Source organism: Cryptomeria japonica, chromosome 7 (assembly GCF_030272615.1).
Source record: "Cryptomeria japonica chromosome 7, Sugi_1.0, whole genome shotgun sequence".
NCBI lineage: Eukaryota > Viridiplantae > Streptophyta > Pinopsida > Cupressales > Cupressaceae > Cryptomeria > Cryptomeria japonica.
Genome location: NC_081411.1, coordinates 195,249,396 through 195,274,165, shown reverse-complemented (window position 1 = coordinate 195,274,165; position 24,770 = coordinate 195,249,396). Strand labels below are relative to the sequence as shown.

The 24,770-nt window shown below is 35.7% G+C and overlaps 1 protein-coding gene across 5 annotated transcripts; it reads right to left on the bottom strand.

Annotated features, from left to right (window-relative positions):
- Positions 1 to 1,581: 1,581 nt before the first annotated feature.
- Positions 1,582 to 22,927, bottom strand: LOC131056340 (disease resistance protein Roq1). 5 transcript variants are annotated; one of them, XM_059207641.1, is made up of 7 exons: positions 22,211 to 22,488; positions 21,111 to 21,137; positions 20,842 to 20,964; positions 10,393 to 11,482; positions 9,920 to 10,249; positions 2,657 to 3,859; positions 1,582 to 2,076 (listed from the first exon to the last, which is right to left on the bottom strand). In XM_059207641.1, exons 4-7 carry the CDS (start codon positions 11,302 to 11,304, stop codon positions 1,621 to 1,623), a joined length of 2,901 nt encoding a protein of 966 aa, XP_059063624.1. In that variant the 5' UTR covers positions 11,305 to 11,482; positions 20,842 to 20,964; positions 21,111 to 21,137; positions 22,211 to 22,488; the 3' UTR covers positions 1,582 to 1,620. The 5 variants fall into 5 exon arrangements, with proteins under 5 accessions (XP_059063624.1, XP_057846675.2, XP_059063622.1 ...); XM_057990692.2 differs by lacking the exons at positions 20,842 to 20,964; positions 21,111 to 21,137; positions 22,211 to 22,488 and adding exons at positions 22,513 to 22,637; positions 22,791 to 22,927; XM_059207639.1 differs by having other exon boundaries at positions 20,842 to 21,137.
- Between the last annotated feature and the right edge of the window lie 1,843 nt (positions 22,928 to 24,770).

Genomic DNA, 24,770 nt, shown 5'->3' with positions numbered 1-24,770 from the left:
AGTTAATCACAATTCAAATGTGTCTCTAAACATTGTTCAAATGTCCACATGTTACAATTAGGTGATGCCAATTTAAAATTCTTTGAAGATTGATGTAGAACAAGCTCTGTAATGTCCTCTACTAGATTAAGGCATGTTTTACTGTTTTAGCCATAATTAATCTATTTCAATATACTTATAACTCAAACTAAATATATTAGGAGACAATTTCACCTTAACATGCATCAAATCAGTGATATTATGCAGCTCAATCAATTAACTATTATTAAATAAATTGTTCATCTATCTTACATCTATAGTTCTTAATGCAAGTGTCAAACCAATTGTAATGGTCCTTATCAGTACTTTTGTGTTGGCTACTTGTTTTTAGCTTAATATGCATCTCCTTGGTAGTTCACATGTAAGTAAAAGTGGGGATGAAATGTGTGAAAATAGCACATCTTGCACTTTTCCTATTCATTTTGGACTCTTTTTACTTTATTGTCCTTTATGCAATACCTATTGTATAAGTGGCATATTTTAATATAAAGCTTACAGAATAGTGTGCACCTCCTCTAATTCCATTAGCACATATCCCTAGGAACTAGTATTGATTCTCATTACATTCATTCAACATCCCAAGTCAACTATGAATACAAAATTGATGCAAGATGCAATTTAGATTTTTGATAATGGAAATCACCCAACTTATAAATCATATCTATTTCCCTCCAAGTAGCTATTATGAACCGAATTGAGTGCAAAACTAGGTAACTTGTAATCTAGAGTCTTAAATTTTAGGACAAACCCTAAATCATTTCTATTAATTTGAGAACCTTTATTTGATTCTCATTACATTGAGGGCATAATAGAGAATCAATAATTGCATAATCATCTTACATTTATATTCTAGGCTTTGTTCCATATTATCTTATTGTCTCCAACTATTGTATCAATAGTTGAATTGGTAATAAAAGATAAAGGATATATATCTATAGCACCCCTACTTAAAAGCAAGTTGTAGACATCAAATCAAGAAAATTCTACATATCACTTTTGTATAGAGCATTTCCATGCATAGGGTTTAGATCTACAATTAGTTTATATGTGCAAGTGCAAAGATCAATTTCATAGACATGAAATTAAATTAAAACTTAAGGCAGCAAATTTGATGATATAGAAGCATTCTTTTTAATCACCTTCTAAAGCATAACACATTAATAGATCAATAACACATCCATCACGATTGAATTTTTATGGAAGTTAAAATCAAATATATTATTATTTTTATTTAATTTCTATGCATTTTTTTTAATATAATCAATTGAACTCATTAATTTCTAAAATTAATTAATAATCTGTTAACTAAACATTTTGGAGTGAATTAATGTGAATTGAGAGTTGAACTTAGACCATATATTTCTCGGAATTACTATTTTAAATTAAAATGAACATATAAATGAGAGTTAAAACAATTATTATAATTAAATTCAATATGAATCTGCAGTTTGTAGAAAATTACTTAATTTTAATAATTTGTATGATAAAGAATGGATCTTCATTGTGATCTATATAAAACAAATATCTTAATCAGTTAAGGACAACACATTAACTATGATAATAGATTTATCATCAAAAATATCAATTTGCAATGACTGGTAATAAGCGGTATAGAGCCTCGACAAGCCTAGCCTCTTCTCCCATTACAAGAAATCCTTTCTCCACTTCATTATCTTCGCAATCCTCTTCTGGCCATCCCCGTACATAGTAATTATCTGCAGTGTGCCAACTAGAATGCTGTGTGAAGACACCTATCAATATCCATTTACCCTCGTCCACCTCTGCTGAAGATATTCTATAAAAATTGTCTCCCTGTATGATCAATTTCTTAAATGTAGAGACGCATTTAATAACCAAGCATAGCATTATGGCATCCGCATTTGAGGAATGCTCCTGCCTCAGTGTCGGGTAGGGGTAGAAGATTTTCTTTTTAGCAATGGAATCAACAACACAGAGATTTGGAAAGGCTAACTGGTTTAATATTAACTCCGCATCAGGAACTGCCTCTGTACTTATTATTAGTTCTTCTGGCCATTTCTGTTAAATTAATAAATACATTAGAACATTCTGTGAATGGAAGGATTTACGAAAATTAAAGAAATAAGATTCTTAAAAGTTTCTGATTTGACGGTATGAATTCTTTTCTATCAACATTTTGGATCACACCACAATCCATATCAGAATGAAGTAAATGGCATGAAAAAAGAAATGAAAAAACATTTCATCATTTCTCTCCTCGTACTATATACTCTAATGATAGACCATAAAATATAATCTCAAATACAATCAAATCTAAAAACAATTCAAACTAAAATTTAATTCATTAATGCTCACTTTAACAACTAGTATGTCATCATCAATATGCCTATTGTTTTTGTAAAACCACCTTACAGGAAAAGCTATATATTAAATACGCTGCATTTGTAGAAGTTCCAGGCCCCACGTAAACCACCAGTAACTTATAACCAATAAAACTGACTATTTACATAGAACTAGATCTACCCAGTAATATATTTATCATTGACTACAATCTACTGGCTTTTACTGTTGGACTCAATCTGGACTCAGTCAAATCACAGTACAATGAAAATTTTATACCTCTAGAAATTATAATTACCTGTATTGTTTGAATGCAAGGCCCAACAGCTGAAACCTTTTTTGCTACAAGCTGCAGGGTTTTCAATTTTTGCATCTGCTGCAAACTTTCTATGCCCGGCAACTCCCAACAGGAATAAGACACCAGCAGCTCCTCCAATGATGAGCAATGTTGTAAACCTTCTATCCTCTCAACTTTGTTGCGACCTTTGAGTTCAAATTCTTTCAGACAAGTCAATTCTGCAAAGCTTGGAAAGCCATTTAACTCTGGACAGTCAGTTATCAGCACTTTCTCCACCAATCTGCAGTATTGTAAACCTTCTATTTTTTCAACTTTGTTGCAACCTTTTAGTTCAAACTCTTTTAGAAAAATCAATTCTGCAAAACTGGGAAGCAAATCTAATTCTGGACTGAAACTTATCTTCAATGTTTGAAGGTTTACTACTCCACCAATACCCATTACGGTTTTCAGCATTTTACAATCAACTAATTCTATGTCTCTGACTGTGATTGGCAGGGTTTCGATCTCTCTTAAGTGCTGATTATCAAAAAGTTGGAGAGTTAAAAGACAAGGACAACAGTCTTCAGAAATTGAAATTTTGGACACTCTTGTGTTGCTTAGATGTATTTTCTTGAGGTTGGATAAAGAAGAAGTAAATGGCCCCCGCCCAAAATCGAATTCACTGATTGGAGAATCGGCTATTATCAAAAATTGTAAATTAATGAGATGCATAAATGATTTGGGTAAGCAGGTTAACCCAGTATCTCTTATATGGAGCTCTTTCAAGGAGGCCTGATTTGTGATGTGAGAAGGCAACTCTTCCACTTTCCGGCAGAAAGAAAGGTCCAAATACTCCAGCTTTGTCGTGTTTTCTAACACATCTGAATTTAAGGTAAGCTTGCTACACCAGGCTAAATTGAGATGTTGCAGGAGAGCCAATTGCTTAAAAGAAGCTGGCAATACATTTAATTTGTAGGAACCGTGCAAATCCACATGTCGCAGGCGTGTCAAACTACCAAAACGGCAAGGTAGAGATGATAGCATTCGGCAATAAATCAACTCCAAGTGCTCCAGCGATAGTAGCAAGCAAAATTCCTCTGGCAGTTTCCTCATCTTCCCAGCAATGACCGAAACTTTTTTCAAATGCTTGAGATATCCTATTGACTTTGGAAATCTTTGGAATCTTTCACATGAAATAGTCAACTCTTTTAACTGAACCGGAGCCTGCAGCCAATTTTCAAATTAGTTATATGGAAAGGGTTATAGATTGTATTACAATCTTAGTAATATTTTTAGATTCAATTATGTAAAAAAAATTTAATCATATTTCATGATTCATTATGAAACGATTAGAGAAGAGAAATCATTTGTCTTTTTTAATTATTTCATCTTTATGACGGATATATAATCAACAACTATGCGCATTCATGCATGCTTCCTTTTCAGATTAATGCAAACATCAAATGATCAGAAGAAAATTTGAATTATATTTTTTTTTTTAGTTTAGTTTGTCTATATGTTAGTATTTTGCATTTTTGAAGGTCTTAAGGGCATTTTTAGCCCCTGCTCTTTCAAATCCTCGTCTACATCTCTTGGAGAGCTTTCCAACGAGATAAATGGCTCATAATTTCGAGTCCCAAGCAGAAAGTTATGTCTAGTTGAAGTTAGGATAAAATTTTATATAGTTTTTTTGAAAATTTCGTAGTTTTTAGATTTTATTATGTAATGAATAAATGTGACTGTTGGACTTCGATTCTCAAGAGGTTCTTGTGATCCTTGGAATCTCACGAACTTCTATATGTTGGATTTTCGAATGAAATAGATTACTTTTTGGCTTGCTTCAATTCTATGATTCCTGGTTCTTGTAAACAGAATTTACAATACCACAAGTTCTCACTCAGGTGTTGTCATTTGAATCCATAATTCGGATCAGTGGCATCAGAGCAAGTTCGCTCTTGTATGTCATATCACACGCGATCAACATATCAAAGATTGGGGTTGGAAACAAGGAATCTTTCAGACTACCTTCCTTTGAGACGCACACGATCGCAGATGGCTAAGTTGCAGACCGACGATGACATTAAAACATTAGTTGAAGATGCACTAACAAAACAACGTGAAGAAATGATGGAGCAGTTCAAGCAAATGCTGGAAAGTCGTGGGTCACAAGAAAACCCACCGTTCATACGCCATTCTAGGTGCAAGTGAATTTCAATATACCCACATTCCAAAGAAAGATCGATGCAGATGTTGTTGATGATTGAGTTTCAAAACTGGAAAGATACTTCTTTGTCAATCAGTTTTCAGATGAAGAGAAGATAACTTTCGCTCTCCTGAAAGCTGAAAAGCATGTGAAAGATTCGTGGGAAGCAAAGTTAGCATCCAAGGCAGCAGAAAATGGCAGCACTTTTATTTTTAATCAAAAACCCACATGGGGAGAATTCATGGAGCACATAAAAGAAGAATATTTTCCTATTGATACATATGAACATAAATATATGCAGTGGCAATTGCTTCGGCAGAAGAAGGACCAAACTGTTCAGGAATATACTAATATGTTTCATGCCTTAACAACAAAGCTTGGCATCAAAGATTCTGAAAAGCACCGAGTTTTGAAATATCAAAGTGGACTCCATAGGTACATCCAAACCGAAATGGAATTCCTAAACATAGAGACTTTACCTAGTGCATATAAATTTGCTACCAAAATTGAGGAGAAATTCAAACAGAAAGGAAGGAGAGATAATTTCACAAACAACAAATGGAAGGGTGAAGGTGCCAAAACTACATGGAAACAGATCTCTAAAGAACCCTCTCCCAATTCACCCACAAAAAAGACATGGAGTATGAAGAAGACACAAGACAACGGTATGTGGTTTGAATTCCATAAGAGTCCCTCGCATAATACAAAAGATTGCAAAACCATCAAAAGCTTAATGATGGAGACACATGAAGACAAGGCAGAATCTAAGGTGGTAGAAACATGCACAGAAGGAAATCATGAACAGGGCATTGAGGCTGATCCATATGCCACGGTAGCTAATACAAGGATATTGCCCCGAGAGGATGGGGAGAGATTGTTCCATTCACAAATGTGGGTCGGAGGAAAAGCCCTGCACTTTATTGTTGATAGCGGAAGTCAAAAGAACCTAATATCAGCAGAGACTGTGAAGAGACTGAATCTGAAAACAACAACCCACCCGCAACCCTATTCAATGGGATGGGTTAGTCAAGGAAGAGATATCCAAGTGCACCAACAGTGTCGCCTTTCATACTCCATAAAGCCTTTCAAAGATGAGGTAATTTGTGATGTGGCTCCCTTAGATGTTTGTGATGTTCTGTTGGGACAACCATATATGTACCAACGACATGGTGTTTACGAGTCCAGGCCTCGCAGCGCGACCATCAGATTACGTGAGCAGAAATACCGAATACCAGAGGTAAGCCCTGCATACACTACCTCTTTGATTAGTGCCAAGCAATGTAAGAGGTTAGTTGCCAAAACAGGAACATTCATTTTATTGATGATTCGTTCTGAAGAAGAAAGGAAATCTGTTTATAATTCCCATACCATCACAAACACCACAACACTGTAGAAAAAATCAATGGATCAAATTTTGATGAAATATGACAATCTATTTAAGTTACCAACTGGGGTACCTACACACTGCCAAGTGAGTCATACTATTGATTTGATACCAGGAACTCCATTACCTAATGAACCAATCTACCGTAGGTCAGTATTAGAGAATAATGAGATTAAGAGGCAAATACAAGAATTGATTGAGAAGGGACATATTCGTCCAAGTGCATCACCCTGTGGTAGCCCCATTGTTCTAGCAAAGAAAAAGGATGGAACCTGTAGACTTTGTATTGACTATAGGGCCTTGAATAAAATTTCAGTTAAAAATAGGTATCCACTTCCCCGAATAGATGACCTCTTGGACCAGCTTAGAGGGGCTCAATTCTTTACCAAAATTGATTTGAATTCAGGGTACCATCAAGTACCAATTGAATCAGCAGATGTGTGGAAGACAACGTTCAAATCTAAAGAGGGATTGTTTGAATGGCTAGTGATGCCTTTCGGTCTAACAAATGCTCCAGCGACATTCATGAGAATGATGAATGATATACTTAGACCATTCACTGATTCCTTCGTGGTGGTATATCTGGATGACATACTCATCTTCAGCAAAACTTGGGAGGAACATTTGCAATGTGGAAAAAATTCTCTCAACCTTACAAGAACATGGGCTTTATGCAAACAAAGAAAAGTGCTCCTTTGGTATGCAGAGTATCAGATACTTAGGATATGTTATTGACAGTGAGGGTGTCCATGTTGATCCAGAGAAGATACAGGTGATTAAGAATTGGCAGTCTCCTAGAAATCTCACAGAGTTACGAAGTTTCCTCGAGTTGGCAAACTTTTATCGCAGATTTGTGTTGGGATTTTCCCATCTATCTTGGCCTCTAAATCAGTCATTGAGGGGGGGGACACAAGCAAAGTTTAAATGGACAAATGCTCAACAAGAAGCATTCGAGGGGCTAAAACGAGGGTTATGTTCTGCACCAGTTTTATCTCTTCCTGACCTACAACAGTCATTTGAAATACAAACAGATGCATCAAAATATGCTCTAGGGGCAGTCCTCATGTAGCATGGTCATCCAATTGCATATCACAGTCAGACTTTTTCTGATACAGTGCGTCGATATGCTACTTACGACAAGGAGCTGTATGCTATTGTTCAAGCCTGTAAGCAGTGGAAACATTACATTCTAGGTAAGGAGACTGTCATCCACACAGATCACAAACCCCTTCAATTTTTGCAAACACAAGGGAAGTTGCAAAATGATCGACATCAACGATGGTCAGCATATCTTCAACAATTTCACCTCAATATTTGCCACAAGAAGGGAAGTACTAACAAAGTAGCAGACTGTTTGAGCAGGCCTCCAATTGCAGCCATAAGTATGGTTTTGAACTCATGTGGTCATCAAACTGAAGCCTGGGCTTGCTTGTATGAGAACGATGTTGAATTTGCAGATGTTTTAGTGAAGGGACAGCAAGTGAATGATTTCTATTTGCAGGATGGAATGCTTTGTCACCTTGGCCAAATCTGTGTGCCCTATGTAGAACGCAAAAAGTTGATATGGGAAGCTCACTATAGTAAGGTTGTTGGTCACTTTGGTATAGGTAAGATTACTGCTATACTTCAGAAGTATTTCTATTGGCCAAAATTACGGAATGATGTTATTTCATATATTCAAGCTTGTACCGCATGTGCTATTGCTAAGCCTGCCAATCGTAAACTTAGGTTGTACTCACCACTTCCTATTCCTGAAAAACCTTGGCACTCAGCTTCTATGGACTTTATGTCTGGTCTTCCTACCACCAAAAGAGGCCATGATTGTGTGTATGTTGTGGTAGATAGGTTCTCGAAAATGGCAGTAATAGAGGCATGTAAAAAAACCATTTCTGCAGAGGACACTGCAAAGCTATTCTTTGAATACATTTGGGTTCATTTTGGTCTGCCGAATACCATTATCTCAGATAGAGACAGCAGGTTTCTTAGCAAGTTGTGGTCTACACTATGGGAAAAGATGGACACAAAATTGACAAAGTCTACTGCTTTCCACCCTCAAACAGATGGCCAAATAGAGGTAGTGAATCGGATGATCATACACATCCTACGAATGTACCACTCAAAACATCCCCACACATGGGATGAAAGTCTTCCATATGTTCAACATAGCTACAATAGGGCAATTCACAGTTCAACTGACCACAACCCATTTGAGGTTTGCCTTGGTTATCAGCCACTTGCACCCATGGACGTTGCCATACCACTTATTCAGCCTGATCTAGTTCCACATGTTGGTAAGGAGGAAGATAAGGCAACCCAGTTCATCGATAGAATTCATCATCTACAACAACAAGTTCATGAAATTTTGGAACACACCAATAAGAAGTATAAGGAGAGACATGATGAGCATCGTACTCCTCATAATTTTCAAGTCGGGGACAAGGTGTGGTTGCATATCCAGAAGGAACGATTGCAGGGTGCCAATAGGAAGCTTCGTCCTCTGCGTTATGGGCCATACACCATCATCAAGCAAGTTGGTGATAATGCTTTTGAGCTTAATTTACCTCCATTTTTGGGTCTTCATCCAGTCTTCAATGTGGAACTCTTGAAGCCATATTTTCCTCCACTATTAGATGTTGCAAATGTGGCAAAAACAATCTCCACTACAGAATTGAATCCAAATGCAGCTACCCCTTTCCAATGCGATCAGATTGTGCACACCATGGTGAAAACACTCAAACAACAGCAGATTTACTTGTACAAAGTGGTTCGAGCAGGGCAGATTGCTCAACAAGGAGAGTGGTTTACCAGAGAGCAGCTTCAAGATCGTTTTCCTCATCTCATTCAAAGTGTTGATGCAATGGGGCCCATTGCTTTCCAAGGGGGAAGTAATGATCAGAAGAAAATTTGAATTATATTTTTTTTTAAGTTTAGTTTATCTATATGTTAGTATTTTGCATTTTTGAAGGTCTTAAGGGCATTTTTAGCCCCTGCATGCTCTTTCAAATCCTCGTCTACATCTCTTGGAGACCTTTCCAACGAGATAAACGGCTCGTAATTTCGAGTCCCAAGCAAAAAAATATGTCTAGTTGAAGTTAGGATAAAATTTTATATAGTTTTTTGAAAATTTCGTAGTTTTTAGATTTTATTATGTAATGAATAAATGTGACTGTTGGACTTCGATTCTCAAGAGGTTCTTGTAACCCTTGGAATCTCATGAACTTCTATATGTTGGATTTTCGAATGAAATAGATTACTTTTTGACTTGCTTCAATTCTATGATTCCTGGTTCTTGTAAACAAAATTTACAATACCGCAGGTTCTCACTCAGGTGTTGTCATCCGAATCCATAATTCGGATCATCGAATAATAAAGGAATATTTCAATACGGCATTAAACATAACAGAGCAACATTATGGGGAGAAGGATGGAGGGGTCACAAAGGGCTCATCCGTAGTCCACAGATGGTAGCAAATAAAGCTCAAAATAAGAGAATACACTTAAAGACTTTAAGCTTCAACATAAAAATGGGAAGAAAAAATCTTACAAATCAAGTTCATTATAAACTCATCTACAATTAGGACACTTTTTCCCTACAAACTAATATGATATTAAAGCTGATGTACTGAAAAAAAATTAAAAAATACTAAATTCGAATTGTAAATTTTTAATAAAAAAATTGTAAAGAAAAGTTGCTTACATCCACACCATGCTTCCACAATTCCTGCAAGTGCTTTGAATTAATGAGCTCTAAAACACTCAATTTTTTCAATGGTAGCCATGATGGAAGACTTTTATGAGCAATTTCAGACCAGCGAAGCCACACCAACTCTTTCGATAATTTGGCAGTCTGTTTGTTCAGAGAATTTCCTCTGACCACAAAAACTTTCAACCCAAGCGGAAAAGGTTGTCTTCTGAAGCACCAACAAAATCCTGGAAACCCTATCCTTGTAGTTTCAAGAAAATGAAGGTACTCGTGAGCATCATCATATGGGGCATCCAATATCATTCCGCGAATCTGGATTCTTTCCTAAAGACAAAAACAAGAAATTTTCAACGGAATGAAAGAAAGTTTCCATCCCATGACAATTAGAAAACAAAGTATTACTCTCATTTTCAATGGAATGAAGAAAACAAATAAAGTTTCCATCCCATGACAATTATTACTCTCACCTCCTTTTGTTTCTGAATGTCCGTAATCTGCCCTGAAGACCAAAGGCGATATGGTGGCTGAGTAATTGCAATTTCCCTTCCTAGATCTCTCAAATGATCATGCATTTTTATGTGATTGTTCTCGTTGACATCAACAAGACACTTACTCATAAGCCTTTCCCAGCTGTGCCGACCATTCCACCCGAACCCATCCCATACTGCAATGGCTGTCTTCTTGTCTTCTCCAATGAAAAAACATGCTGTATCCAAGAAGATTTGTTTTTCTTCCTCATCTAAAGCATCATAGCTCACTCTCAACCTGTTTTTGATATCACTGGGCAAAATTTTAGAAATTTTATGTAATAGATCATGCCAATAATCCTTTCGAGACTCACCATAAAGAAGGCCTCCAATTACCTTTAAAGACAAAGGTAGTCCGTCGCAGGCACTTAAGAACTTTGCAACAAGTTCCTCAAATCCATATGTTGGAGAGGGTTGTAAGAATGCATGCCAACAAAAAAGCTGCTTGGCATGATAATGATTGAGGGTTCTCATTTCATAAATAGAGGAGACACCCCAACATCTGAGTAGTTCCCTTTCTCGAGTTGTAACAATGATCAAACTCCCCCATCCGAGATTATCTTTTGTGGGCAATAGAGCCTCCAACTGATCTATGTGATCCACATCATCCAAAATGATGAGCACACACATAGAGCTTAAACAACTTGCAAGAATCCCTTTACCTTTTTCTATACTGTCAAAATCTGGTACATGATTGATACCAAGGTCCTTCAACAAAGTTTTCTGCTTTTTAGTCATCTCATTTTTGGCTGAAGCATCTCGTACATCAAAAAGAAAACTGGCCCTCTGCATACATGAGCATTTCCGATTATAAATTTCTTTTGCAAGCGTGGTTTTTGCCGCACCACCCATCCCCCAAATTCCTACAATTTGCACATTGTTTTGATTTTGGGCAGATTCAAGTGCAGTGATTTCGAAGTCTTGGACAGTTTCAGTGAGACCAACAGGGTGTTTTGCAACATCCAATGGAACCTTTTTTATTGCTTTTAATACACCATTGACAATATTCTTTAAGAGCCTCCCTTCATCACTGAAATATTTGGAACATTATAAAACTCGAATCAGCAATGATTCTCTAAAAAATAAATTCTGATAATATGAAGTACTGCATGAAAGTGGAAGTTCCCAAAAGAAATTGAAATGGGTTTTAATGTAAACAAACAATCATGAAAGATAATTGAAATTGATATTATTATTAATGTCTACAAATAATTATAAAAGATAACGCCCATTGCCATTAAGATGAAGTATAATGTTAAAAAAAGAAAGCAAGCTAGCTTCCAATACTGCCCCTAAATTCCTAAAAACAAACCAGAATCTTCCACATATCTCATTAAAAATGTAAAAGTTGAAAAGCCCCAAAGCAAAGCATTTGCTACATACTCATCATTATTCATGATTGGGCCATTATAAAACGAGACGTTGTGTAGTGCCATCTTCCACTCCTCAAGCTTGTCTTTGCCGTACCTACCCTTCTTTTCATGCTCAGAAAAGGCGTCTGAATACATTCCTTTTCCTGAAACCACCCAGCGAAGATCCGATGGTTGGACGTGGTAGAAAACAGGAATAAGAGTTTTGCCAGTTTTGAGCATAAAGGATAGCTCGGCCAAGCACCAGGGCGATTGTGCATAGTTGGGAGAAAAAATTGCTACATGGAGAGAAGCACTACGCATAGCATCTTCTAATGTTCTAGGCAGGAAGTCCCCCAATTGAAGCTCTGCCGAATCAAGAAAAACCCTTACTCCCATGTCATTGAGAGATTGCCAAATAGCTTTGGCTAGCGTGTGTTTCACATCTCGTCCACGATGATTAATGAAAACACCACACGGCAGACTTTCAGATGTAGATGCAGATGGCGGCGCGATTCCATCAAAAGCATGTGTAATTTCATATCTTGACAGACGATCACTGCCAGTAGTAGATGTCATCGAACTTGATTCAACTGAACACAAAAGAAAGAATTAAAGAAAACAAAATAAGTCAAGCCAAGATGAGGAGAGAGAGTGATAAACAGGATTTGTGAGAAAACGTGGCTGAGGTTTGTGGAGGAAACAGGTGGGAAGAATCTCAGAAGTAAACATACTCTATACAGGACTTGGGGGGCTTTTCGTTGACTACAGATAGAATTTCCACAGGCTAGGGTAAGAGCTTAAAAAAATTTGGATTACGCAAATTTTTTTCATTAATTAACATTTTATTCGAGTTTTTAAACTGAAATTCAAGTTACCAACAGGTAATTGAAGGAAAAACAAGACTATCAAATGTATAATATAGTCAAGAAACAATTGAAAAAAAGATACAAATCATTTCATAAATTGATATTTCAAATTTATGTTTTTAATATTAATTATTAAATCAAATTTTCTTTTTTTTTCACACATAAAAGGGATAAAAAATTATTAAACACAAAAGAAGATTACAAATAAAGAATGGCCAACAACCCAACAAAGAACAATAAATTATCCATTTCTATCCTCTCCAACTAATTGCTTTAACATATGAGAGAAAACCAAAGGCAAATGTCTCCTTTCTATAATATTCTGACCTTGCATTCCATCAGATGCCCATTTTGCCAAGCAATCCACTACTCTATTTCATTCTTTAAGAATATTTTTAAAAATAACAAATTCTAAAGACTTGCGCAACCTTAAAATCTATGGAATAACCGCAGCTAAATGCCAATTAGCGTTATCCATGTGCTGTTCATTCAACATATTCACCCCCACTTGTGAGTCAGATTCACAGACAATCCTTTTCCAACCAAGATCACAACCTCTCTCCATTGCATACAAGATAGCGAGGGCCTCCATGAAGTTATTCGTATGAGACCCTTTATAAATATAAAAGAAAAACTGAACAGCAGCTGAACTATCTCTGCTAATACCACATATGCCTACATGACCAAGATTCCCCCTAGAAAAGCCATCAATATTTATCTTCAAAACTCCTTGAAGAGGGTGCAATTGACCCACCCGATCAATCTTCCTCTTAGATTGTCTACATATGTTCCACTTGACCTGCTTACCTCCTACACCGGTTCCCTGATTAAAAAACTCAACCTTTGAAGAACACCCACCTTAGGAGGATCACCTGCTCCACACATATCACACTTAGTTGAGACGATCTCCTAAAGTGTAGTAACAATTTTCCACCATAATTGTTGAACAATCAATTTTGCATCCTAAACGATCCTACCATTCCGTTTGAACCGAAGATGTCATGTGATGAAAGAAGGCCCAATAACTCAGGGAACTTGACTCGACCAACAAAGAGGTGTGCAAACAGGCCTGATTCCAAACTGCCTACAAAAGATGCCAAATCTTCCTAAAAAGAATACTGAAAAAAAATGAAACATACATTAATATCAAATATTTAATAATATTAAATGATCAAATTTTTATAATTATAATATTAATAAATTTTTATTCATAAAATTTAGAAAGTTAATATTTTTAAGACTAATCCTCTAAAATGAAATTTGATGGTACTTTTAAAAAAGAACCTAAAACCTTTTTGGGCAAGCTAGATCTTTAGACTCATTGAAGTTAAATGTTTTATTAGTCTTTTGGAAATTGTTCTTGGTCTCTTTTATTATGGTCACTACTTTAACGAAGTAAATTGTTTGATTAGAAAGCTTGGTAGGAATGATTGCTTTTAATAATATTTAATGAAGAGTACAGGTTGCACAATATGAATCATAGTGATGAAAAGAGCATTTTATTCATAACCCATAACCATCAGAACAAATGATAGACCACCAGGGCTTAACTACGAACAGCTCCTCGAATTACCAAGAAAGTACCAAGCCAAGAAGCGGGAAAATATCATATCATAAATTGCATATTGTTCATAGTTGTTGTGACAAAGCCAAAACAAAGAAAAATCAATTGGTATCATGACATTGATAGGATAGGGAGGAGCTTGTGATCTAAAATAAATGTTTCTGATATATCTGTAATGAGAATAGTATTGTCCAAACTAGTAACAAAAAATAATTATGATCTGTAAGGACATATTTAGTTTCATTGTCTTATAATCAACCAACATTCTAATCAATATCTAGTCACCATTCAATTTGGATTATATCGATTTATAAAATTTGTTTTTAGAAATTTTAAATGTCATGGTAATTGTAAAAGTTAATATAGAATGTCTTATATCATGTAAGATTTGACTATGGAGATAACCATCCAAGATCTAGGAGTTCCAATGAAAGTAAAAGAAAGATAAAAAATGAGAGAATAATTCTGTTCTAACAAAAGATGCAAATACACAATATGTATACATGATTATGATTGATTAGGATGAAATAACATTACAATGAGAATCCATTGATTATATAAGTCAAGGTGACACATAAGACAACATAAGATTATGACGTGTATTTATCTTATGACTTGAGACATAAAGTGATATGCCCTAAGAATGTCAAAGTAAACTAGTATAAATAGGGTCTACGAGGTAAACCGATTAGATAATATGTCGTATTCACACCAGCAAGTCCCCTTCTTAACTACAATGAGAAAATATGTAAAAATGCAAGTAGGAAAACCACAAGATGCTCTCTACAAAAATGAAAAGAATAGCAAGTCCCTTCTTAACTGACATTATGAGGTCAGTTAGGTACTAATATACAAATAAATTCCTTACAAATGAAAAGAGTAGAAAAAAACCCTCTCCAAAATAGGAAAACCACAAGATGCCCTCTACAAAAATGAGAAAGAAAAAACTACTTTTCACAATCCAAAAACATTTTGAATTAGAATTTAATTAATTGATGTATCAATTGTTTATATGGAATTAGATCTCTCACTTAAACAACTAGTATGTCGCAATCAATATGCCTACTGTTTCTGTAGAACCAAAACCTTAACGTCTATAACTATATATTAACTACACTATACTGGTAGAAGTACCAGGCCCCACATTAACCACCAGTATTTATAATAATAAAACTGACTGTTTACATAGAACCAGATTTACCCAGTAATATATTGATCACAATCTAATGGCTGTTTACTATTGGGCTCAATCAGGACTAAGTCAAATCACAATACAATGAAAAATTCCCAACAGCTGCAGGGTCTTCAATTTTTGCATTTGCTCCAAAATTTCTACGCCCGGCACCTCCCAACAGGAATAAGACACCAGCAGTTCCTCCAATGATGAGCAGTATTATAAACGTTCTACCTTCTCAACTTTGTTTAGACCTTTCAGTTCAAATTCTTTCAGACAAGTTTACTCTGCAAAGCTTGGAAGGCCATTTGATTCTGGACAGTCAGTTATCAGCACTTTTTCCAGCAATTTGCAGCGTTGTAACTCTTTTATTTTTTCAACTTTGTTGCGACCTTTCAGTTCAAACTCTTTTAGAAAATTCAATTCTTCATAACTTGGAAGCAAATGTAACTCTGGACTGAAACTTGTCTTCAGCGTTTTAAGGTTTAGTACTCTACCAATATCCGTTGTGATTTTCAGCACTTTAAAATCAACCAATTCTCTGTCTCTGACTGTGATTGGCAGGGTTTCAATCTCTCTTAAGTGCTGGTTATCAAAAAAGTTAGAGAGCCAAAAGACAAGGACAACAGTTTTCAGAAATTGAAAATTTGGACGCTCCTGTATTGTTTGGATATAGTTTCTTTAAAGCTGGACATGGAAGTAAATGGGCCCCACCGAAAATCGAATTGTTCTCACCAAAATTGCATCCGTGATGCTTAAGCTAAAAGCTCAGCAATTTTGTGAAACATGGGATGATTTCCAGGCCTGTGGGTTGCCTATGATGGAAATCAACCTCCAGAGCGAGCCTGGTTCTCTTTGATGAACCTCCTGCAAACTAATCTTTTGATGGGAAAAGGGATAGGAAGAATGCTTTGAATGAGAACCTATCCTAAGAGGTGATGCACCAAATCTTTAAGAAGCCTAATCAGCAGCACTAATTCACAACACATCTTAACAAAAAGGAACCTTGTTTATCACAGCTCAACTAAGCATGTAATACATAAATATTTCATAAAAAAGGGCTGAGTTCAGAGTTTGCTTGAAGGAAAACAAATCATTATCACAACATCAAAGTACCAATATTAGCTGAACACAATCTATAACTTGTATTTACTATGCATCTTATTGCATTAATACTGTTTGAAAGAGACAAAATAAGAGGATTCTAATAATGAATCACAAAAACTTCCTCAAATCTTTCATTCAACACAACACATAAAGTATCAAGAAGGAAAATTGTTGTCCTTTTATTGAAAATGAAAGAGTTGCTATTACAGATCTGAGAAATGCTTCTAAATGAGCTACAATCTTCATGCCCAACTGAAAAGCAAAGGGCAAAGAAAAAGACACTAGAATAAAGAAAGAAGATAGAAGACTTATTGAGAAGAATCCCTAAAAGTAACTGACTGATAAGATCAATGTTGAACTCCACCTCTTAAACTATGAACTTGGCTGGAACTGATGGTTTCCACCTTTATCTCATCTCTATCTTGCATGATAAAGCCTGCTGGGTCGTACAAAGGAGAAAAACCCTCCAAAATAGTATCAAAACTGAGTGAAACTTGTAGTTTGAGGCCTAAATATCCTCCTTGACTGATACCCCACCTAGGTGGGGTTTTAAACTAAGGTCTAACTGCTGTAGTTGCTCTGAAAACCCTCATTTTCAGGCTCAAACTAATGTGAACAAGAACTCCACCATTTGCTGCTCTAAGTAGCCCTAGGACTGTTGATAAACCCTACAAGGTCTTTGATTTCATAGGTCACTGTGCTTGACATTGCCATGGATGCTTTTTAATTTACTGCTATAATAAAGTATTCACTGTCATACATTTGAAAAGACTACTTTTGTTGGTGAATATCACTGTTCATCCTATTCCATTAAAGTTTCTATGATCAGAAACCAATGTCATTTTATGTCTTTTACTGTCTTTTGATTTGTACTGTTTGACTCTCTGTATTTCCCTGATAGAACTGATCTTCTTTTACTGTCAACATCCCTTTGAATGTGTTGTCTGGAGGTATTGTCATGCACTTTTCTTACTGCCCTACTGTCCTTTGACATGGCAGTGATGACTCTTATCAAAAGTTGGTATCTTCTTAGTTGCTAAGCATCTTTGTTTCAGAATATCTTCGTGATTAAGCCTTTTGATCTTCCATTGCCATGGTTGCATCTTGTCACAGAGTATCCTCATTCAGTTGGCTTGCTTTGATCTGAGATGGTATAATGCTCATATGACTATCCCTAATCAATGATTGCTCTGTCATTTGTTCATTCTGAGTCAATAAAGCTTTTAGATGCTCTGAGTCTGCTGATGACTGTCTAGATTTGATCTAGTGCCATGTGGATTTGTGATATCTAACTATGACTTAAGGTTGTTACTGCCCTTGGGTGCTGCCCTATACAAGATTGCTTTAGCCTTTCATCCACTGTCCCTTATGTACTATGAACCCAAATCACTGCTATAATCTTCACAAATCTAATCACCTTTGCTCAGATACTTCTGTTTTGATTGTTTATGCTCACCCAATTTTGATTGATTTTGTAAGCTCGAGAGGCTTTTCTTTAATAATCGGAAACTGAACTATGACCTTGGGCAGCTCCTTGGTCATGAGATCATAAATAGATCATGAATCTTGCTCAATACTGTGACCTCGCTGCACTGAACCTACCACATTTGATCTCTGTATTTGATTCTTAACTTTGTGGCTTATGGCATCATCCATGACTTGACTGTGTTTCTCTTTTGAAGAGGCTTCTTGTGTACTCACTGTTCTTTGAAGCTCATTGATGCCATTTCATGACTTCAAAATAATGAAGAAAAGCTCCTTTCTTCACTATTTTCTGTGATCAACAACACAGTGACTGTGATGTTTTCCAATTGCAGGCAGATCTGGGAATGATTGTGCCCTATTTGACTCTGTGAATACTCTGAGCACATTACCCTTTCAATATGGATTTTCTTTATAGCAGTCCTCAGCTACATGAATGAATATAGTAAATCATACTTAATATTGATGAGTATTCTCTATGCATTACTGTCTTTGTTTTGCTGTATGGATAAGGTGTGATCTTCATTACCTTTCTAGACCCTTTTGATTGTGCTACTGATTATTGCTCCGTACTCATATGACTGTTCTGAGTGTTTCTTCTATGGTTCTTGGTGACTGCAAACTTTGATATAACCTGTGACTGGTCATTTATGCTCAGATTTAGACTGTCTTTGATCCATTCTTATCAAATGACACAAAGGTCATGGCTTCTTCTATTACTGACTTTGCTCCATGATCTAAAGCTCACAATGCCATCATATACTGCTGCTACTGTGTTAGCTGCGTATGTTGTTTGTGACTAAAACAATGACTAACTCTTCTTTACTAATGCCACTAAATGAATATAGTGTTGACATTAAAGACCTGTTCCTTATGATTTGACAAATCCACTTGGATGACAAATCCACTTGGATTTCTTGAAGATAGCAGTGATTCTTGAATTCTAAAACACGCTGCTATGAATCTCGTCACTGCACTCTTGGTGTTTGATTTTGTATTGTGATCTGATCTTTATATTGTGCTCATGGAATCCTCCTCTAGCTGCTATAAATGTGTCTTTAGGGTTCTTTGTTACTACCACAACCTCTGTCTTTTATATTTCATAAATCACACTCTGTCACTGCTTTGTTTTTTTTCATGGCTCTGTGATTTGGCTTCCTTAAGCTGTGATCTGTCTTTATTTGCTTTTACAAGTTGTTTTGACTAGGAAAAAGCCACTTCTTACATGCAAACTCTAGATGCTCCCTTTTACGCATAAATCTCCACATGCTTGAAAGTTTGAAACTTATCTTTTATCTGGGGGTTGTGGATTTCCTTGAACTATTTTCTGCACTTCTTCCTGGATATCCGCATTCTGTCAAAAATGCTCTTCTTGTATTGTAGCACTAGCTGCCATTGAAGCCTTATCTGTGAGAAAGAAAGAAGACTCAAAGCAAACTAGGGAAAATAGGGTTTTCCTTTAGCGTAGAAGATTTTAGCTGTAGTTCATAATTAAACTCTAGTTTGTTGCAGTTTATCACGTGGCTTCTTCTTGAAATGAGAGCTTTTCCCCCAAATCTCATTCCTTTGTAAGGCTCTAATGCAGATATAAAAAGTAATACATTCTTTTGGCACCTTTGACTGTCATTATAAAGGGATTACAACATGCTTTGATCAAGTTAGAAGACTTTGTGGTTATGAATAATAACATTTTGATATTTAACACCCATTAAGTGCTAAAACCTTGAAGGGACATTGGCAAGCTTAAATCCTCAACATATTGCACCTAGTGAATGATCTTATGGGGAGCTATTTTGAGCATGAAAGAGAAAAATAGGTAACACGAATATTATGAAAAAATTGGAGATCAATGAAATATGTAATTGATTTTGGTAAGCAGGTTAACCTATCTCTTAAAAGAGGCTATTTCAAGGAGGCCTGGTTTGTGGCGAGACAGGCAGGACCGAAGAAAAGTCCAAATACTCCAGCTTTGTCGTGTTTTCTAGCATATCCGAATTTAAGATAAGCTTGCTACACCACGCTAAATAGAGATGCTGCAGGAGTGTCAGCTGCTTTAGAGAAACTGGCAATATAATTAATTTGTAGAAATCATGCAAATCTACATGCTGCAGGTATCTCCAACAGCCAAATTAACTTTAGGTACTCCAGCGTTATTAGCAGGCAAAATTCCACTGGCAGACGACTCGTCTTCTCAGCAATCACCGAAATCTTTTTCAAATGCTTGAGATATCCTATCGACTGTGGAAATCTTTGGAATCTATCGCATGAAACTCTTTTCAAAGCCATTCTCCATCACCATGCAGATCCACCTTTGACTGTATTTATTAATTAATTGAAAATTAAAATACAAAGGTGGGTTCATTCTGCAGATATTTTATAAAAAGGGTTGAGATTAATCATCATATGTTTGTAGATTGTATTGTATTTTTCATAATATTTATATAAATTTGATTATGTAAATTATTTTTCATTAATATTTGATCTATCATCAGAATTAAATAGTTAGAATTTAGAAAAGAGAAATGATTTCTCTTTTTTATTTATTTCATTCATATGATAGATGATAGTATATTATCTAAATATTGATGAAAAAAAATTATGTAAACAGAAAAAAAATATTGTCAAAATTATATTATAGACTCTGAAAATTTCATGTATTAAATAAATTAGGTTCAATATATAAATTTATAATTATCTTTATGAACTCATCTACAATTAATAATTTTTTTACTACAAACAAGTGTGATATTTCAGCTGAATGTACTTTAAAAAAAATAAAAAATAATCTCTAGCAAATTCGAATGGTAAATTTAAAAAAAAAAACTTTAAAAGTTGCTTACATACCATGCTTCCACAATTCCTGCAAGTGCTTTGAATTATTAAGCCCTAGAACACTCAAAAAATTCCATTGCTAGCCATGATGAAAGTCCAGGGAAGCCACACCAACTCTTTTGATAATTTGGCAATCTGTTCGATCAGATATGACCAAAAAACAATTTCATCCCAATGGGAAAAGGTTGTCTTCTGAAGCACCATCAAAATCCTGGAAACCTTATTCTTGTATTTTCAAGGAAATGAAGGTACTCGCAAGCATCATTAGTTGGGACACTTACTAGCATTCCGCGAATCTACTGTCTTTCCTAAAGACAAAAACAAGAAATTTTTAATGGAAAGAAGCAAACAAGGAAAGTTCCTATACCATGACAATTTAGAAAACAAAGTATTACTCTCACATCCTCTTGTTTTTGAATGTCCTTAATCTACCCTGAAGACCAAAGGCGATATGATGGCTGCCCTTCATAGATCCCTCAACTGATCATACATTTTTTATGTGATTGTTCTCATTGATCCTTAAAATGATCATGCATACTCACGAACCTTTCACCCCAATTCATCCCATACTGCATTGGCTCTCTTCTTGTCTTCTTCAATGAAAAAACATGCTGCAATATTTTAGATATTTTATGTAATAGATCATGCCTTTAATCCTTACGAGACTCACCATAAAGAAGGCCTCCAATTACGTTTAAAGACAAAGGTAGTCCGTTCCAGGCACTTAAGAACTTTGCAACAAATTCCTTAAATCCATACATTGAAGAGGGTTGCAAAAATACCAACAAAACAGCTGCTTCGCATGAGAAGGATTGAGGGTTTTCATTTCAGAAATAGAGAAGACCTCAACATGCGAGTAATTCCTTTTCTTGAGTTGTAACAATGATCAAACTCTCCCATCCATGATCATCCTTTGTGGGCAATAGAACATCCAACTGATCCATATGATCCACATCATCCAAAATGATATGCACACAAATAGAGTTTGAACAACTTGCAAGAATCCCCTTAGCTTTTTCAAATCTGGTACATGATTGATACCAAGGTCCTTATAAACAAAAATCTTTTTCGTTTTCTTCTTTATAATCATCTCATATTCGGTTGAAGCATTTCGAACATAAAAAAGAAAATCAGCCTTCTGCATACGTGAACATTTCTGAATATATATTTCTTTTGCAAATATAGTTTTTCCAGCACCACCCATCCCTAATATTCCTACAAATTGCACTTCTTCTTCTTTTTCAGAGTTTGGACAGATTCGAGTGCAGAGATTTCAAGGGCTTGGACAGTTTCAGTGAGACCAACTGGGTGGTTTGCAACCTCTAATGGAATCATTTTATTGCTTTTAATACACAATTCATAATATTCTTCAACAGCCTACCTTCATCACTGGAATGTTTGAAATTTCATAAAACGTGAATCAGGATTCAGCAATGGTTCTTCGAAAAATAAATTCCGACAAAGGAAGTACTGCAAGAAAGGGAAGCTTCCATAAGAAATTGATATTGGTATTAATGTTCATATATAGTCATGGAAGATAACGAGACTGAGAGTTCAGAAAAAAAATTCAAATTGAAATTATTTTCTTATTTTTTATTAAAAACGGGTAAAAATTTATTAATCAAAAGGAACAAACTACAGAAACAAGGTCAAACTGTAACAAGGAACCATAAGTTACATAACCTTATCAGCCAGCATAAGCTGGTCCAATAAACTTGAATAATCCGCAAGTAACTATCCCTATCCCAAATACTCCAATCTTGCATATGATCAGAGGTCCAGTTGGTCAAACAATCCACCACTGAATTCTGTTCACAAAAAATGAAGTATAATATTAAAAAAGAGAGCAAGCTAGCTTCCAAAAACTGCCCCTAAACTCCTTAAAACAAACCAGATCTTCTACATATCTCATTAAACAATAAAAAGTTTAAAAGCTCAAAAGTAAAGGGTGTGCTACATACTCATGACTATTCATGATTGGGCCATTATAAAATGAGATGCTGTGGCGTGCCACCTTCCACTCCTCAAGCTTGCCTGTACCGTATCTACCCTTCCTTTCATGCTCAAAGAAGGCATCCGCATACATTCCTTTTCATGAAGCCAACCAACGGAGATCCCAAGGTTGGGCATGGTAGAAAACAGGAATGAGAGTTTTGCCGGTTTTGAACGTAAGTATAGATCGCCCAAGCCACGAGGGTGATTGTACATAACTGGGAGAAAAAAATGATATATGTAGAGAAGCCCTACGCATAGCTTCTTCTAATGCTCTAGGCAAGAAGTCCCCCAATCGAAGCTCGGCTGAATCAAGAAAAACCCTCACTCCCATATCATTGAGAGATTGCCGAATAGTTTTGGCTAGCGTGTGTTTCACATCTCGTCCATGATGATTAATGGGTACACCGAACAGCAGAACTTCAGATGCAGATGCAGATGGCAGTGCCATTCCATCAAAAGCATGTGTAATCTCCATATCTTGACAGACGATCACCGTTATTAATAGATGTCATCAAATCTGATTCAACCGAATACAAAAGGAAAGAAATGAAGAAATCAAAAGGAGTTAAGATCTCAACCTGGTATGAGAAAAAGTGATAACAGAGGCTTTGTGAAAACCGCTAGGAAGAATCTTGGAGGTAAACTCTCTACAAGACTTGTCTCGAACTTCAAAATATGCCCGCCAAATGATTTTTCTTTAGTTTTTTAAGTTGATCATGGGAAAGGGTCCATGTTTCAATAACCGTCGACCTCTCTTTACTTTTTTAACTTTATCATACCTATTTTTAAAATTTGTCTTACAATGGGGTAAAAAATTATTAATCAAAGAAGAAAAATACAAAACAGAATTGGTCAACTGTCCAATAAAAGACAACCAAATTTATAGCTTTATTTTCCACAATTAGTTGTTCCAACATATAAGATAAATCAAATGTTCTCTATAAATAACCACAAAATCAAAAAACTTATTCAGGCTTCGAATCTACTTAATAACCACAATTAAATGTCAATTGGCAACATCCAATCCCTACTCATTCAACACATTCACCAACACTTGTGAACCAGATTTACAAATGGTTTATTTCCAACCAAAAGCACAACCTCACTCCATAGCATACAAGATGGTTGAAGTTATTTGTGTGAAACCTTTTATAAATAGAAAAAATAAATAAACAACACCAAAACCATCTGTACCAATACCACCAACACCGACATACTCACAATTAATTTATTTCCAACCAAAAGCACAACCTCACCCCATAGCATACAAGATGGTAAGAGCCCCCTTGAAGTTATCTGTGTGAAACCTTTTATAAATAAAAAAATAAAAATAAACATTACCAAAACCATCTGTATGATCACATGGGATAAAGTTTGTTTGCCTAAAAACCTTGGGGGCACAGGCATTAGGAGTCTGGAAAGTCAGAATTTAGCCTTAGGTGCTAAGTTGGTTTGGAAATTGTATGAGAGACCATTCTCCTTTTGGACACAAATTATGTTTGCTAAATATTTAAATAACAGACCAAGAGAGTATGTTTTTCAAGTTTCTAATTTACCGTCTGGTTCAGCTATTTGGAATTTTCTATGTAAATGTAGATCAGTGATTTTGCCTCATCTCTCATGGATTGTTCATAATGGTAGAAAGGTCAGGTTTTGGGAGGAAGTTTGGAATGGACATCCCCCTTTGGTGAACTTGAGGGATTGGTCTCCTTTAATTTCCACTCTTTCTTCCCTTTGGGGTGTCTTTGTGGCTGATTATTTTGAAATTGAGTATAGTAGGAATCTTAAGGTGGCAAAATGGAAATCAATTGAATTTTTAGATATTGATCAAAATGTGAAATTGGAATATGAAAAGATGTTGGGGGAGAGAGTAATAATTCTTTCTGATGCCGACAATGAGCTTATCTGGAAAAGGAATATCTCTGGTAAGTACACAGTTAAGGATG